Source organism: Lithobates pipiens, unplaced genomic scaffold (genome assembly GCF_037356315.1).
Source record: "Lithobates pipiens isolate NorthernLeopardFrog02 unplaced genomic scaffold, aLitPip1_a1.2 Scaffold_3, whole genome shotgun sequence".
NCBI lineage: Eukaryota > Metazoa > Chordata > Amphibia > Anura > Ranidae > Lithobates > Lithobates pipiens.
Genome location: NW_027507790.1, coordinates 96,787,449 through 96,802,585, shown reverse-complemented (window position 1 = coordinate 96,802,585; position 15,137 = coordinate 96,787,449). Strand labels below are relative to the sequence as shown.

General features: G+C 42.3%; 1 protein-coding gene across 10 annotated transcripts in view; it reads left to right on the top strand.

The window, feature by feature from the left end:
• Nucleotides 1–15,137, top strand: part of TAOK3 (TAO kinase 3) — a 401,409-nt gene that overhangs the window by 122,509 nt on the left and 263,763 nt on the right. For all 10 annotated transcript variants that reach the window (XM_077462074.1, XM_077462072.1, XM_077462066.1 and 7 more), the window contains 2 exons: nt 9,055–9,126; nt 11,806–11,907. In XM_077462074.1, coding sequence (XP_077318200.1) covers nt 9,055–9,126; nt 11,806–11,907 — 174 coding nt within the window. The remainder of the gene's footprint in view (nt 1–9,054; nt 9,127–11,805; nt 11,908–15,137) is intronic.

Sequence of the window (15,137 nt, the reverse complement as noted above, 5' to 3'; positions counted from 1 at the left end):
ATAGCTGTGGTTGTTTGCAAAGTGTACCTTTTTTTGCTTGGCTGTTTTTTTTTTTTTGTTTTTTTTTTTGTTTTTACCTGTATGATGGCACACGACGTTGTGCCATTTTGCCTTGGTTTACGTGCGTTCGCAAGAGTGCCGCTTTGCTCAGCAGTTGTTGTTTGGCACATGCGCATTAGCCTTTATCTGGGCACACAAAGATTTGCATCATATGCAAATACAGCCTCGCCCGGTCATGGGGACCGCGTGCACGCGCATACACAGAAGGTTCCAGCGCACCCGCAGCTTATTTAAGCTGTGTAGGTCAAGCAGAAGGCAGCTGTGGGACACAGAGCAGGCTCTGAACAGACACTTGCAGCGGTTCACTTTTCCTTACCTGGGTCACGTGAGTCACCAAGTGTTGCTTGACAGGCTAAAGGTGCTTGGGAGGATTGTTACATAGGGGCTTGGTGAGCCCTATTAACACCACAGGGAAGGGCACACCTATGTCGTCAGTAGTTCCTGATGAACCTAGTCGTATCCCTAGTGTTGTATCTCCTGAAGGACCGAGGCTTCTGGGCAATCTGAGCCGCTGCCCTTATCTGGTATTGTGCCTACAGTCAACATTGCTGCTTCACCCTTTATCACCAAGGGTGAACTGTCCTTGGCACTAGCTGGATTAGAGCACGGGATTGCTGCCATGATTGCCCTCATCCTGCAGGGTGTCAAGAAGCGTGACAGATCCCCCTTCCCTGGAGCCTCCTAGTCTGGAGCAGGAATGGGTTGCGGATGGGCAAGAGCTTAAAGCTCAGGATTCTGCGGAGGGCCCGGCAGATGGGTCTTCTTCTGAGAAGTCTGGACAAGATATCCAGTTGTCTGCCTCTCAGTCGCAGAAGCTTTTTGATCCTGACTCTGACTGAAATGGTTCGTTCTGCCTTTAAGTTGCCTCTTTGGGACCCCTGAGGCCTCTTCAGGCCGCACAGGCTTTTCCCCTACACCCCCTGTTGGAACAGGCAGTGTATGCTAATTGGGAACATCCTGACAGGATTTTTGTTCCTCCTAAGAGGTTTTCCCTTTTATATCCCATGGATGAAAAAACTGTTAAATGGAGCATGCCAGCCATAGATGCAGCAGTCTCTTCCTTAAACAAGAACTTATCTTGTCTAGTAGGTAACACACAGGGCTTGAAAGACCCTGTTGACAAGAAATTGGAGTCATTATTAAAGGCTTCCTTTTCTTTGGCCAGTTCAGTTATTCAGCCAGTTGTTGCAGCAATTGGTATCTGCCAGGCTGTAAAGGATCAGGTCAAATGGCCTGACAGGCCTAACCAGGAGACTGATCTGCCTGAAAGACCTCCTTGAGCGCTGTTTTGCTGTTAATGCCTTAAAGGATTCAATACAGCAGGTTTCTCATTTGGCTCTCTTGTCTGTACATATGCGCAGACTTTTGTGGCTTAAGAACTGGTGGACCGAGCTTCCTTGTAAAAAATGGCGATCATTTGGACAAATATATCCAAAAGATTTCCAGAGGGAAGATTTCTCCACTTCCTGCAAAGAAAAGCACCAGACGTCCCTCGTTTAAAACCTCAGGGACTGCTTCCTCAAATGTCTCGGCGTCAAAGTGGTTCCGCCACCAACTAGGGCCAGGGGCAAGTCGCAGGGCCAAAAGAAGCCCTGGGTCCAAGATTCTTCTAAACCCAGCACCAAACCCTCCTTTTGTGGGGATGCCCCCACTCCATCGAGTGGGGGAAGGCTGCTGCACTTTTCAGACATTTGGAGAACAAAAATTCGGATCTAGTAGGTCACCAATTATATCTCATGGTTACAAGCTGGAGTTGCAGGAGTTCCCCCTCAGGTTTCTATGATCCAGCGTTCCCTCGAATCCTCCAAAAAAAGTCTTGCTTCAGGCACGATATCATCTAGAGCATTAAGGAGTGATTGTAGAGGTTCCTGTATCTGAAAGGGGCACAGGTTTTTACTCAAACCTGTTTACGGTTCAATAACCAAACTGGGACACAAGGCCCATTTTGGACCTAAGATCCCTGAACAATTATCTACAGATACAGTCCTTTTCGGATGGAGTCTGTCGGCTCAGTAGTAGCCTCACTCTAGAGGGGAGACTTTATAGCCTCCGTTGATTTATAAAAGATGTGTATTTACACATGCCTATCTTTCAGCCTCATCAGAGGTTCCTACATTTTGCAGTAGAAGAACGTCCTTTTCAGTTTGTGGCTCTACCCTTCGGGCTTGCTACAGCTCCCTGGGTGGGTGTTCACAAAAGTCCTAGCACCAGTACTGGGTCTTTTTTAAGGGCCCAAGGGATCCTGGTGCTCGGCTATCTGGACGACCTTCTGCTCAGAGATCACTCATTACAGGCTCTAGAACAGAGCATAATATGCACAGTGCGGTATGTGAAAAGCTTGGGCTGGATCATAAATACCGAAAAGTCAGCCTTGAAACCAGCTCAAAGTCGAAAGTATTTAGGTCTGATCCTAGATACGGTTCAAGCAAGAGTATTCTTGCCACCTGTAAGAATCTGTGCCCTGCAGGTTCAGGTGCATCAGATAAGGGGCACCAGACAACCCTCTGTATGAGTGTTTTAGGGAGGATGGTATCCTCCTTCGAGGCAGTGCCCTATGCCCAGTTCCATTCCATGCCTTTTCAACAAGACCTCTTATTTGCTTGGAACAGAAGAGGACAAGCTCTGGATTATCTAATGTGCTTATCTCCTCGGGCACGCTTATACTAAAACTGGTGGTTGCAAGATAGAGGAATAATAAAGGGATAAATCCTTTCTCCCGGTAACTTGGAGAGTACTGACTACAGATGCCAGTCTCTCAGGCTGGGAAGTGACCCTGGCAGGGCTCACAGCTCGGGAGAAATGGTCAGGGACAGAACAGATCCTGCCCATCATTGTCCTGGAATTGCGGGCAGTACGTCTGGCCCTAAGGTCCTTGACGGTGGAGCTTCAGGACTGCTCTATCTGGGTTTAGTCTGACAATGCTACTGCAGTGGCCTATATAAACCACCAAGATGGTACCAGGAGTCATTAAGCTCTGAAGGAGTTGAACCACATACTAGCCTGGGCAGAGGAACATGTGCCGATTCTATCGGCAGTCCATATCCCGGGATTAGAGAACTGGAAGGCAGATTATCTCAGCGGCCAGCAGATCTACCTGGGGGAATGGTCTCTACACCCAGCAGTGTTCGAGGAAATTTTCCAACGTTGGGGATGGCCAGAGGATGACCTAGTTGCATCCAGGTTCAACAACAAACTACAGCAGTTTGTGTCCCAAACAAGACATCCTCTGGCAATTGGAGCAGATGCTCTGGTAGTTCCACGGAGCCAGTACTCCCTGGCTTATGCATTCCCTCCAATCCCTCTCCTTTCACATTTGTTGCACAGGATTCGGCAAGGAGGTTCCAGTTATTCTGGTGGCACCAGATGGGCCCAGAAGGCCCTGGTTCCCGGAGATTGTGAGATTAGCAATAGACAGGCCATGGCCGCTTCAGCGTCGCCCCGATCTACTGTGTCAAGGTCCTATATTCCACCCTAATTTACAGTCTTTAAATTAGAAGGCATGGTTATTGAAGCCAGGGTGTTAAAGGACCGTGGCATCTTGGGACCAGTGGTGTCTACCCTAGTGAATGCTAGAAAAGCTGTCGCTAGGAAGATCTATTATAAGGTCTGGAAGACTTATATTGCTTGGTGTGAAGCCAAAAAAAACGGCATCCTCGGAAATACGTGATTGGGCGAATTCTCTCTTTTCTACAGTCGGCTGTGGAAATCAAATTTGGCTTTGGGTACTATCAGAAGTCAGATTTCAGCCCTGTCAGTATTCTTCCAAAGGCCTTTAGCCTCCCATTCACTCATCTGAACCTTTATGCAGGGGGCAACTTGCTTGCTTTCCCCCCCATTAGGTCACTTATGTATCCTTGGGACTTGAACTTGGTGCTGTCTGTGTTACAGAAACAACCATTTGAACCTATCAAGGAAATTCCATTAGACTTGCTGTCACGCAAGCTAGCCTTCCTGATGACCATCACCTCGGCTAGAAGGGTGTCAGTTTGGTGGCCCTCTCATGCAGGGAACCATACTTAATCCTTCACCACGACAGGGTCGTGTTACTTACCTGTTCCATCCCTTTTGCCAAAAGTGGTGTTGGCCCTTAATTTAAATCAGGACATTATTTTGCCTTTTTTTTTTTTTCTCTCAGCCTTACTCGGCGGAAGAGAGACGACTGCATTAATTGGATGTTATCCGGGCAGTCAAGGTTTATTTGACTAGATCTGAGGATCAGATTCCTTTTTTTTTTTTTTTATTTTTTTTTTTTTTTTTTACCAAAAGGACAAGGCGGCAGCTTCCAAGGCTTCCATTGCCAATTGGGTCTGTCAGTTGATCATTCAGGCCTATGTTCTGAAACATAAAGCTCCTCCCTTTAGGGTGAAGGCTCTTTCTACTAGGGATTTAGGAACCTCTTGGGCTTTTTGCCATCCGGTATCTGTGGCTCAGATTTGTAAGGCTGCTCCCTGGTCTTCATTGCATATGTTAACAAAATTTTATCAAGTGGATGTTTGGGCAGCCGAGGATTCGGATTGCAGCCACAGTACTGCAGTGCTGACGTATAAGGTTTTATGGCTATTGTTTGGCAGGGTGTCTCCCTCAAGGCTATTGCTCTGGGATGGCCCAGCAGGTAAGGGGGAGGGTTTATATAGGGGATCACTTCCTGTCTAAAGATGTTTGGTTTACCAGTGTACATTCACCTGGAGATGGAGTATAACCCAGCAAGTAATGAATATTAGCCTGACTGTGTCCCGAGATTTTACAGGTAAGTATGGTGAAAGAATCATATTTTTCGATACATTGATGATCAGAACATCTGTCAAGTTCCTTGACTACTTAAAAAAACAACCAGCTCAACTTGAGGTTCACAATAGAAAAACATTGAACAGACAAACTTTCTTGACCTTGCTTTATCTGGATCCATTCAAGGAGTGGTCACTACACGTGCATATAGGAAGACCACTTCCAAAAATGCACCTTTTCACACATCAAGCTGTTGACCTTCCCATACCATCCAAGAGATACCCCGGGGACAATTTGTCCAATTACCACAAAAATGTTTCCACTTGATGGACTACGACAAAGAAGCCCTATCATTCGAACAAAGACTTTGTGCACAGGGCTACCATAGATCACACGTCAAAAAAGTTTGCAGGGCCTATATTAGAACAAGGGGTCAGATACGTTGCCAGAAAGGGCCCTTACCACATGGTCTCTCCTCAGCATGTACATCTTTAATCAACCCACATATACATGGCTAAATACCACGAGAATGTACGGTTCTACCAGTGTCTATTCAGGCCATTCTCACAACATAACTTCAAACGGTTTGCCCTTGACCATTAAACAGCTGGTTAACTGTCATAACAAATATGTAATATGTGGTCACATGTAACATACAATATGTAGGAAGGACGACCAGACAACTAAGTGATAGTATGACAGATCATTTTTCCGACATCAGAACTAACAAAAACTGGTACTTGGCCAGACTCTTCAGCCAATTTCACCATCAAAATATACAATCTTTTAAAGTCTAAATAGTTTAAAGGATTGATTGTCCAGCTTGTGAAGGTGACGCTTTTCCCTTCTAGGAAGAAGGGAGGTCTATTGGATCCTTAGACGGGATACCCATATCCCCAAAGGCCTAAGCCATGAGTGGAATATACTGTCAGGCCCATAAATATTGGGACGTCAACACAATTCTAATATTTTTGGCTCTATAAACCACCACAATGGATTTGAAATAAAACAAACAAGCTGTGCTTTAACTGCAGACTTTCAGCTTTAATTTGTATTTATCAGTGAAGCAAGCCATCATTAGGCTAAAAAAACAAAACAAACCCATCAGAGATAGCAAAAATATTAGGTGTGGATAAATAAATAGTTTGGAACATCCTTAAAAAAGAATGCACCGGTGAGCTCAGCAACACCAAAAGACTTGGAAGACCATGGGAAACAACTGTGGTGGATGACTGAAGAATTCTTTCCCTGGTGAAAAAAACACCCTTTACAACAGTTGGCCAGATCAAGAACACTCTCCAGGAGGTAGGTGTATGTGTGTGTCAGTCAACAATCAAGAGAAGACTTCACCAGAGTGAATACAGAGGGTTCACCACAAGATGTAAATCATTGGTGAGCCTCAAAAACAGGAAGACCGAACAACGTCTAAAAAAGCCTTCACAGTTCTGGAACAACATCCTATGAACAGATGAGACCAAGATCAACTTGTACCAGAGTGATGGAAAGAAAAGAGTATAGAGAAGGAAAGGAATTGCTCATGATCCAAAGCATACCACCACATCAGTGAAAGCATGTTGGTGGTAGTGTCATGGCGTGGGCATGTATGGCTGACAATGGAACTGTTTTTTTGTATTGATGATGTGACTACTGACAAAAGCAGCAGGATGAATTCTGAAATGTTTTGGGCAATATTATCTGCTCATATTCAGCAAAATGCTTCAGAACTCATTGGACGGCGCTTCACAGTGCAGATGGACAATGACCCGAAGCATACTGTGAAAGCAACCAAAGAGTTTAAGTGAAAGAAGTAGAATATTATGCAATGGCCAAGTCAATCACCTAACCTGAATCAGATTGAGCATGCATTTCACTTGCTGAAGACCAAACTGAAGGGAAAATGCCCCAAAAACAAACAGGAACTGAAGACAGTTGCAGTAGAGGCCTGGCAGAGCATCACCAGGGATGAAACCCAGCGTCTATGCGTTCCAGACTTAAGGCAGTAATTGACTGCAAAGGATTTGCAACCAAGTATTAAAAAGTGAAAGCTTGATGGATGATCGTTGATCTGTCCCATTACTTTTGGTCCCTTTTTAAAAAGTGGAAGGCACATATACAAACTGTTGTAATTCCTACACCGTTCACCCGATTTGGATGTAAATACCCTCAAATTAAAGTTCGTTTCATTTCAAATCCATTGTGATGGTGTATAGAGCCAAAAAGATTAGAATTGTCTGTCCCAGTATTTATGGACCTGACTGTAACTCATTCCTATGAATAATATATACTTTTTGTCTCCATTCCTACATAGACATTTATAAAATATATTTAAACCTGCTTTACCCATGATTATTTTATTCCACCTTGAGTGTTTTGTTCCTCTTTGGGGATTGTATATAATTTCCAATGTATTGTGATAATACATTTTCCAGTTTTAATATGATAAAGCATATACTTTTATGGGGTTGAGAGAGGGAGATTTTAAAAAAAATAAAAAAATGTTCTCAATACTTGCATATGGTCATTTTGATTTTGTTTTAATGTTGGTTTAGGATCACTATTTTGTACTTCTTCTTTTTATTTTTATTCTCTTAAACGGATAGTTTCTTGAGGAGCAGGGGGTGGTCAACAGCATCAAAGGCGGCAGAGAGGTCCTTCTGTTAGGAAAAAATAAATAAAAAATCTGCAGAGAGTCTTAGTAGTATGAGAGTTCACCCACTACCCGCAGCTTCCAACCTGAATTTAATGTTTTGAATGTAATTGATTGTCCTTCTAGAAGTCTTTGGGTGTGATCACTGCAACTTACAGTAAAAAAAAGGCAAAGCAGAGTGCTGGTACCAGATTTCTACTGACAGCAGCTCAAATGATGGGCACAAGAGTTGTTTCCAAATGCTGCAGAGAACTACTCTAGGGAGTTTCATATTCAAAGTGTTTCACTGGGCCAAACATTCTTTTTTAATTTTAGACGGGGTAGAGAATAGTTCAAACCAGTGTCACAGTAGTAAGGGAGGAATAAAGACTCTCTCTTGAAGATCTTGATGGAGCTCAAAGTGCTACAAATAACTGATTGTTGACCCAATTTACAAAAACCTAATTAAAATACTGTGTTACTACTTATCACTATTTTTTATAATTTAATGATTAAAAATGTATTTTTTATGTGATTGGTGCACTTCCGTTCAGCTGAACTTGCATTGGCGCACGTGTGATTTTTCTTTTTTTTTCTTTTAAGGTGATTTGACTGCAAAAGTCAACTAACGAAGGTTGTTGCACAGTGCTCCTTTAGGCTGCATTCATACCTGAGCTTTTTCAGCTCGTAAAACGCCCAAAAAACACCCAACAAGCAAAATCCCATTCATTTCAATGGCATTTGTTCACATCTGAGCGTTTTGTCACCTGAAGCATAACGCCTGAAGCTCAAAGTACATGAGATTTATTTTTACTTTTTTGGCAGATTACAGATGTTTTCTGCTTTTTACGTTGTTGACTTTTGACCTCTACAAAATCGCGGGAAAAAAATTAGGTAAAAAACGCACTACCTTTTTTCTGCCTAAGAATGATGCGCTCAGGTGTGAATGCAGCCTAAAATACCAGGAGCACCAGGCTGATAACTGAGCTTAAGTGGTGTATATTTTAAGTCAGCAAGTTGTGATGAAATATGCTTCATGAGATAAGATGACTGAAGATTTAAAGCTCCTGATGGCTAAATGCCCATTTCACATAAAAAAAAAAAAAAAAAAAAAAAAAAATCATGTTTGAGCAATGTTTGTCAACTTGGATAGCAATCTGTGTTCCTCCTGTGTACCAATCCACAACTAGCTTTCAGTAGGCACCTTTACTAGATGTTGACTTTGTATATTAACAGGTCATATGTGCTCAGATCTCAACTTGGTCTGAGCAATAGATACTCCTCCCTCTCCCCAGATCCCCGGGTCTGCTGCATAGATTGAGTTGAGATCGAAGTGTACTTGACCTGGGTAAAAAAAAAAAGCGAGATGAAAGCTGCTTGTGTACTAGCATGGGGAAAGAGGTGTATGCGTTACTTAGAGATTTGCAAGCTCCCAAAGCTGTGGCAAAGAGCATGGTCATGAATGGTGTGTATAGATGGATCCATATTGGAACTAGCTCAGGAGAAATGATCATAATCCTGAGTCTTAAAACTTTTTTTTTTTCCTTAGAAAATTATCATGCGATTTAAAATAGTTTGTAATTTAAATAACGTGCATCTTTTAATGATTAGCAGTTTAAAACATATTTTATGGTTTCATTTAGGCTACAAACTCTACAAATAATGAAGTGGTTGCTATTAAGAAGATGTCCTATAGTGGGAAACAGATGAATGAGGTAAGAATTTTCTCTGCTACAATAGGTATGTATTCCAGGCTCCCCTCCGGTAAATAGCTAGAGGACTGCTCTCTTTGCGGATGAAAAAAGGTCAACCAATAGGTTGGAAGTAATGGCACATGAGTTTGAGCTAGTTTTTCAGGTTGGAAAAATATTTTGAAAAGTAAAAAAAAAAAATCTTATGGCCATCAGCATATTTAATGCCTAATTTGTCAGTCTTTTTTTTTTTTTTTTGAGGGGGGGGATTTCAAGAAACATGAAAATCTCACCTGTTTTGGGGTGTTGAGGTAGCTAAAGTGTAAGACCCATGGAGTGGTCCCCAATCTCATACTGCTCTCTTGTAAAATAAAGTGGGATCCTGTATTTCAGTTACTGTTTGGCAGGCTTTTCATATCTAGCCACCATCGTTTTAGTGGTGTTGCAGTACCCAAAATTACCAGCAGGTATCACTGCATGCAAACTCTAACTGCAGTACTTCTTTCACTTTGCAGTGTTATGTTGATACCGTAAGAACTGTACTTTCTGTAGTTAAGTGTATGTAGATACAAGTGCATAAAATAGGTGTAAAAGAGTAATCCTAAAATACTGTAGTATTGAACCCTCAGTGTTTTTTAGTTTACCACTTTGAGCAAAATTCCTCAGTAAAACTTCCAGTTTACAACTTTCAATGCTGCTGGCTCCTGCTTCCTCAGTGCTGCTTTTCTGAATTTTCAGTTTTCACTGGAAAGAGTGACAGAGCTTGTAAAGCTTCACAGTGAAGTGACCAGGCTTAGGTGATACACGGAGATGAAACAAAGCCTCCTGTTTGAGTTGTACCTGTCTATCGGCAGTACTCTTCTTGTCAGAGCTTTCACAAAGCAGGGGGCAGCGAGCTGAAGATGCACTCTGTAGAACCTCAGTGAAAGCTGATTGGAAGGAAGGGACACACCCCTTCACACAGCACACAGGATCCTAACTGAGGCTGTCAAACGGTGTGCTGATGCTCCCTCCCTGTCACCTTTTTTTTCTTGGTGTCAGGAAAACGTGTCAAAAGTGACTGCTGATGGCAGAGGAGCCAGGCAGCAGATTAAAATGGCAGTGCTTTAGACTGAGACAAGTACACGCTATAGAGGGATAACTGCTATGAGGTTGTGTGTTTCTATTGATGCATACTGTAGGGAGATGAAACGCCAATCCCTGCATGCAAGAGTGGCTCCATAGGACACTGTGTAAAAGAAGCCACCCTGAAACCAGAAATGTATGGTAATAGTCATGGCAGTAGCTTTAACTGTAAGCTGCATACTCCACTCCACTATTAAATCAGCTGATTAACGTACTTAAAAAGTTAAAAAAGATTGTAAAGGCTCACAATTTTTTTTAAATAACAAACATGTCATACTTACTTGCTCTGTGTAGTGGTTTTTGCACAGAGTGGCCCTGATCCTACTCCCTGCCCTCCCCCGCCTAGTGCCACCATAGCAAGCTGCCTCCTATGTAGACACTCTTACAGGCTTGCTCCCATGCTGTCTTTGTGTCCATAGACACAACCGCACCACCACTGTGTCAATAGCTGTAATTGACAGCAGGAGTCACTGTCTCTGAGCCATTGAGGAGGGAGAGAGCCTGGAGAGCTTCTACACTAGTGCACATTGCTGGACTGGCTCAGGTAAGTGTGGGAGGTAAGGGAGCTGCACTCAGGTTTTTGTACCTTTTTTTTAATGCATACAATGCGTTTAAAGTAGAAGTAAAGCTGGTTTGTCAACATATGGCTGAAGGCAGTGTATTAATGACAGAAGAGTCCCTATTGGTCTGTTCTGCCATAAATGCATCCTTCTTCCAGTCAGCTGTTGTGCTCACTGAGCCACGCATGCACAGCTCAGCTTACATTTATGGCTCACGATCCGTGCCACAATGATTGGACTCCTGTGCGCATACGCGGGAGTGGCGTTATTGTGGCTGGGCCTATGTGGTCGAAAGCATGAGACCTGAATGGAAGCATCGGGGGACCCGCTGGATCGATCCCAGCTGTGTACTGGAGGACACCATATAACAGATAAGTCTGCCATAATGTTCTAATATGCTGTGCATACTAGTACATTATGGCATAACCCACCTGGGGTTATGCCATAAAAAGATGGCAGACTTTACTTCCGCCTTAAAGATAAAAACCTTTCTGTCTTTACAACCACTTTAATATCACTTTAAGGCTCCATGCACAGTAGAATTTTTTTTAAGCTTCTAGAAGCTATTAGAATTTTTTTTTCTGCTCCTGGAAGCTAAATAGTGTTATCCTATGTGTCCGTGAACACTACTTTAGGCTATTGGTGTTCTTCTTTTTTTTTTTTTTTTTTTTTTTTTTAGCTTCAGGGCCTAGGAGCAGAAAACAAATTGTTTCTCTGAATGTTTTTTCAGCAGAAACACTGCTAAATGCTACGAATAGTGTTTTGTGGGCTTTTTTCCCCCTTTTACTGCAAAAACGCGAATTAAGTGCAAACGCTTCTACAAAAAGCTATTACCAGTGTTTTTTCCTTTTTTTTTTTTTTTTTTTTTCTTTTCCCAGCATTTTTTGTTAGCATATGAAAAACACTAGCGTGCATGGAGTCTAAGGCCAAAAGACCTAATTGTTGTCTGTACCTGTGTTGGTTTTAGTTGGACTTAAATGTTAAATAAATTTTACTATTATGTATTGTCTTTAAACAGAAATGGCAGGATATAGTGAAGGAAGTGAAATTTCTTCAACAGCTGAAACATCCCAACACAATAGAATACAAAGGGTGCTACCTGAAAGAACATACCGCTTGGGTAAGCAAGCAGGATTCTTCACTGGTGATAGAAAATGTTTCTGGATATCTTTAATATATGTTTTGGAAATGGCTATTATTCCTTTCCTATATTTAAATGTACAGGCTCATTCTTAAAATGTTCCCTATGGCTACAATAACATTTTAATCTGCCAATCTTTGAGAATGAGCAGCCTTCATAATGAAAAGGATGCCCACATTCACAAAGCATATGCAACACTCCTAACTTCATTTAGTAATTATCTGCAATAAGAGGCTTCTCATTCATTCCTACCTCTATGCCTGCTTGGTAGAGGTTCATCTGGCGTTTATTGAGCTTCTGTCATGTTTGCACATCTGCATGTAATCTAGTCATGTATTTATTTTATTATTTTATATCCCTTAAGAATTTGTTTTCTGATCATATAAAGATAAAGTGGGGACATATTGAATGCACTCATTATTTGTTACATCTAACAAGTTGTGGGAATCTGAGTTGATTGGTCACCTGTCATCACAAAAATATATGTAAGCTTTCTCTTTTGAAGTCCTACTGAAAATGCTCATTGTCTGTTATGTGGGTCCCCTAAATTCACTAAAGCCAGAGACAGCCACACAGTTGGCATTTTTTGGAAAAGGGTTAGAAATGGTAGCCCACATATTTCTTCAAAGCGATATTAAACCCAAAATCAAATATTTATTATATTGCAGTTTATCAATTCTTAGATGTGATGGCTGCATTCGATTTTCTTTCTTTTTTTTTTTTTTAGGCTTTCTTTCTTTTCATCTGGTGATCCTCTGCAGATGTGGCAATTAGAGGGTTGACACTGCTCTCAACACAACCCCTTTAAGTTGTTATGTCTAGCTAATATCAATCCATTTGTTATCACAATACTACTTAAAATGTTGCATCCAATGCTATTCCTCCTGAAGGCTGGGTTCACATATATGCAAATTGGATGCGGGTTTCCTCCACATCCAATTTGCATGACAGACGAGCGTGACTGGCTCTCAATGGAGCCAGTTCACATAGGTCCGCGGCAGCCATGGTCCGGATTGCAGAGGGGTTCTGTGTGTCTTTGGGTCTGGTTCAGGTGCAAATTCGGGCACAAATTCGGACCTGATTCACACCTGAACCAGTGAACAGACACGCATCATAACCCTTGCTGTGAACCTGGGCTCAAACATAGATGTAGTGCCATACAGCTGTGGACTAAAGTTTTGAGAATGATACAAATCTTACTTTTCAAAATCTGCTGCTTCAGTGTTTTTAGATCTTTTTGTCAGATATTACTATGGTATACTGAAGTAGAATTACAGGCATTTCATAAATGTCAAAGGCTTTAATTGAGAATAACATTAAGTTTATGTAAACTTTCAAAGCGTTGATATTTGCAGTGTTGACCCTTCTTTTTCAAGACCTCTGCAATCTGCCCTGGCATGCTGTCAATCATCTTCTGGGCCACATCCTGACTGATGGCCCATTCTTGGATAATCAATGCTTGAAGTTTTTTCATAATCTGTAGGATGTTTTTTGTTCACCTGCCTCTTGAGGGTTGACTACAAGGTTTCAATGGGATTAAGGTCTGGGGAGTTTACTGACCATGGACCCAAAATTTCCATGTTTTGTTCCCCAAGCCACTTCAATTTTGCCTTATAGCAAGGTGCTCCATCATGCTGGAAAAGGCATTGTTCGTCCCCAAACTGTTCTTGGTTGATTGGGAGAAGTTGCTCTCGGAGGATGTTTTTGTTTTATTCTTTATTCATGGCTGTGTTCTTAGGCAAAATTGTGAGTGAGCCCATACCCTTGCATGAGAAACAACCCCTCACATGCATGGTCTCAGGATGCTTTACTGTTGGTATGACACAGGACTAATGGTAGTGCTCACCTTTTCTTTTGCGGACAAGGTTTTTTTCTGGATGTCTCAAACAATTGGAAAGGGGATTAACCAGAGAAAATTACTTTACCCCAGTCCTCAGCAGTCCAAACCCTGTACCTTTTGCAGATTATCTGTCTGTCCCTGATGATTTTTCCTGGAGAGAATTGACAACATTGCTGCCCTTCTTGACCCCAGGCCATCCTCCAAAAGTCTTCACCTCAATGTGCATGCAGATGCACTCACACCTGCCTACTGCCATTGCTGAGCCAGGACTGCACTGGTGGTGCCCCGATCCCGCAGCTGAATCGACTATAGGAGACTCCTTGTGCTTGCTGAACTTTTTTGGTCACTTAGAAGCCTTCTTCACAAATGCAGTATAAATGTTTTGTTTTTTTTGGGATGATGTTCATTTTCATGGCAAAGAGGGACTTTGCAATACATTACAATTCATCTAAACACTCTTCATAACGTTCTGGAGTATATGCAAATTACCATTCTAAAGAACGAGGCAGCAGACTTTGTGAAAATTGATATTGTGTCATTCTGAAAATGTTTGGCCATGGTTGTAGTCCACAGTATTAGGCAGTTCTGATAGTCCTTCCAATGCTTAAAAAACCCAATGGATATCAGATAATCATTCACACTTGTTTCATCCCTGTTAGTGTGGTAACACCTGTGCAGTCTCATGTGCCAGAAAATCAATTATATTATCTCACAAAAGTGAGTACACCCTTCACTTTTTGTAGTAGTGCCTGTACAGCTTGTATAACAGTTTAAATTTGTTTTCCCCGCAAAATAACTCTACTCACAGCCATTGGGTGGCACAGTGGTGTAGTGGTTAGCACTCTCACCTAGCAGTAAAAAGGGTTGCTGGCTCGAATCCCAACCACGACACTACCTGCCTGGAGTTTGCATGTTCTCCCTGTGCCTGCGTGGGTTTCCTCCGGGTACTCCGGTTTCCTCCCACACTCCAAAGACATGCAGGTAGGTTAATTGGCTTCTGTCCAAAATTGGCCTTAGTATATGAATGGACCTTAGATTGTAGGCTCCTTGAGGGTAGGGACCAATGTGAGTGTGCAATGTACAGGGATAGGGGTAGACACTCACTCAGGTTGAACTGGATGGACTGGTGTCTTTATTCAACCTTACTAACTATGAAACTATGAAACTATAATGTCCAAACCGCTGGCAACAAAAGTGAGTACACTCCCTAAGTAAAAATGTCCAAATTGGGCCCAAAGTGTCAATATTTTGTGTGGCCACAATTTATTTTTCAGCACTGCCTTAACCCTCTTGGGCATGGAGTTCACCAGAGTTCCACAGGTTGCCACTGGAGTCCTTTCACTCCTCCATGACAACATCACATAGCCGG